At 48.2% G+C, this 1010-nt stretch overlaps 1 protein-coding gene across 1 annotated transcript; it reads right to left on the reverse strand.

Moving 5' to 3' along the window:
• Positions 1 to 483: 483 nt before the first annotated feature.
• LOC114352987 (early nodulin-75-like) lies at positions 484 to 873 on the reverse strand (the record flags this gene model as incomplete). Its single annotated transcript, XM_028304766.1, has 1 exon — positions 484 to 873. A coding segment is annotated over one exon (390 nt), but the record flags the coding sequence as incomplete, so codon positions are not given.
• Between the last annotated feature and the right edge of the window lie 137 nt (positions 874 to 1010).

Consider the following 1010-nt stretch of genomic DNA (forward strand, 5'->3'; position numbering starts at 1 on the left):
TGGATCAGTATGGGCATGTATGGGAGTGCGCACACTACGCCGATTCGATTTAGCCGATTCTTCATACAATTTGAAATCGGGCACAACTATCGGTCAACTAAAAATCAACGGTGTGCGCCTATTCTTATGAATGGGATTTTACCCATTGAATGAAATCTATCTGTATTGTGCAATAGAAAAATAAAACTAAGGGTCTAGCTAGCGCATAACTGAGTCAAACTTCAGAGATTTCAGATGTACTTCAGCCTTCCTTATGCTCAAGCCTTAATAATAAAGGGTGTTTTTTTAGAGGTATACAACTTTAAATTGCTTACACTGTTTCTAGTGATAGTTAATTTGATAGTTGGTGGTACATTTGTGTTTTGACAAGGTAGCAGGAAGGTCGCTAACAACCGGGCAACATCGAAAGCATTGGGGCAGGTCTATGTTCAGCAGTGGACGTCCTATGGCTGAAATGAGGATGATGATAAGACTGCAGATAGCTTACTCATAATCCGAATCGCATTTCTCTACGCTATGCTCAGGCTCCTCTTTTGGGATGACCAGAGGCCTTTCTCCCGGTGGCCTCTCTTCAGGGGGCCTCTCTCCGGGTGGCCCATTTTCGGGGGGACTCTCTCCAGGGGGCCTTTCCTCGGGTTGCCCTTCTACGTGGGGCCACACTTCGGATGGCCTCTCTTCGGGGGGCCTCTCTCCGGGTGGCCCATTTTTGGGGGGACTCTCTCCAGGGGGCCTTTCCTCGGGTTGCCCTTCTACGTGGGGCCTCACTTCGGATGGCCTCTCTTCGCGGGGAGGCTTCTCAGGGGGCCTCGTCTGGCTCAGTGCAGACAAAAAGAACACCTCCCGGACTTTTCTCACTACCTCCATCCACTCGTTCTGCAAATAAAACCTAAATTTTAAATGTAGGTCTTGTTTAATCGCTCGGTTTCTGAGTGGTTCTCATTTATGAACTGAGGTAAAGGTTTAATACAAAATGTCAGGGCGGCCCCTGATTCCTCCCTGGAAAAGTGCCC

The sequence above is a fragment of the Ostrinia furnacalis genome, unplaced genomic scaffold (genome assembly GCF_004193835.3).
Source record: "Ostrinia furnacalis isolate ACB-3 unplaced genomic scaffold, ASM419383v2 OfSCF1518, whole genome shotgun sequence".
NCBI lineage: Eukaryota > Metazoa > Arthropoda > Insecta > Lepidoptera > Crambidae > Ostrinia > Ostrinia furnacalis.